The sequence below is a fragment of the Aptenodytes forsteri genome, unplaced genomic scaffold (assembly GCF_000699145.1).
Source record: "Aptenodytes forsteri isolate BGI_AS27 unplaced genomic scaffold, ASM69914v1 Scaffold268, whole genome shotgun sequence".
Classification (NCBI taxonomy): domain Eukaryota; kingdom Metazoa; phylum Chordata; class Aves; order Sphenisciformes; family Spheniscidae; genus Aptenodytes; species Aptenodytes forsteri.
This window is the reverse complement of record NW_008794233.1, coordinates 11,106-11,912: the sequence shown is the minus strand read 5'-3', so window position 1 is coordinate 11,912 and position 807 is coordinate 11,106. Positions and strand designations below refer to the sequence as shown.

Here is an 807-nt window from a genome sequence, read left to right as displayed (position 1 = left end):
CGCGGGGGCGGGATGTCGTCCGCTCGGACCCAGGGGGGTGGGGGGGTTTTTTTTTTGGTCTGTTTTGGATTTCCTGGTTATTTTTCTCCGCCTGATAACGAGGTAGAGGGCCGAGCGCCCTTCCGTGATAGAGCAGCTTCGCTCGGCGCGTAACGAAACTCCTCCCTGCCAGCAGTTCAGCCATGCCAGCAAGTACGCTGCTCTGTCAGTAGATGGCGAAGATGATGGCGACGACGAAGAATGCGCCGAATAGACCCTGCGGGCCCTTGCGCCGCCTCCCAGCCAGCCGCCACCGTGGGATCATTTGGAGAATTAAAAACCAAACCTCTATCCAGACGAGACAGAAATAAAACCTAAAACTCGACATCTCCTGGAGACCTTTCTTAAACTTCTTAAATCCCAGCCAGCCGCCACCGTGGGATCATTTGGAGAATTAAAAACCAAACCTCTATCCAGACGAGACAGAAATAAAACCTAAAACTCGACATCTCCTGGAGACCTTTCTTAAACTTCTTAAATCAAAAAAAAAAAAAAACCAAACAAAAAAAACCAACCCACAAAAACACAAAATACAAAACAAAAACAAACAAAACAAACAAAAAAAAAAGGAATCTCTTGCATGCTGCTGCAGCCTTCCGAGCGTTGAACTGACCGGAGCAACCTCCGCGGGGAGGAGCGAGAGGGAGCGCAGGTGCTCGGTTTTGTCCGAAGGAGAGCCCGGGGCCCGGGCTCATCCCGGAGCCGAGGACGCGGCGCGGGACGGAGCCGGGTGCCGTGGGCCGCGGTGGGCAGGGGCTGCGGGGCGCG

The 807-nt window shown here is 53.8% G+C and overlaps 1 protein-coding gene across 1 annotated transcript in view; it reads left to right on the top strand.

Annotated features, from left to right (window-relative positions):
* The window catches only part of EIF4B (eukaryotic translation initiation factor 4B), a 9,457-nt gene extending 9,058 nt beyond the window's left edge, over positions 1–399 (top strand). The window contains exon 12 of the mRNA XM_019473785.1: positions 107–399. Coding sequence (XP_019329330.1) covers positions 107–253 — 147 coding nt within the window. The 3' untranslated portion in view covers positions 254–399. The remainder of the gene's footprint in view (positions 1–106) is intronic.
* Positions 400–807: the final 408 nt, after the last annotated feature.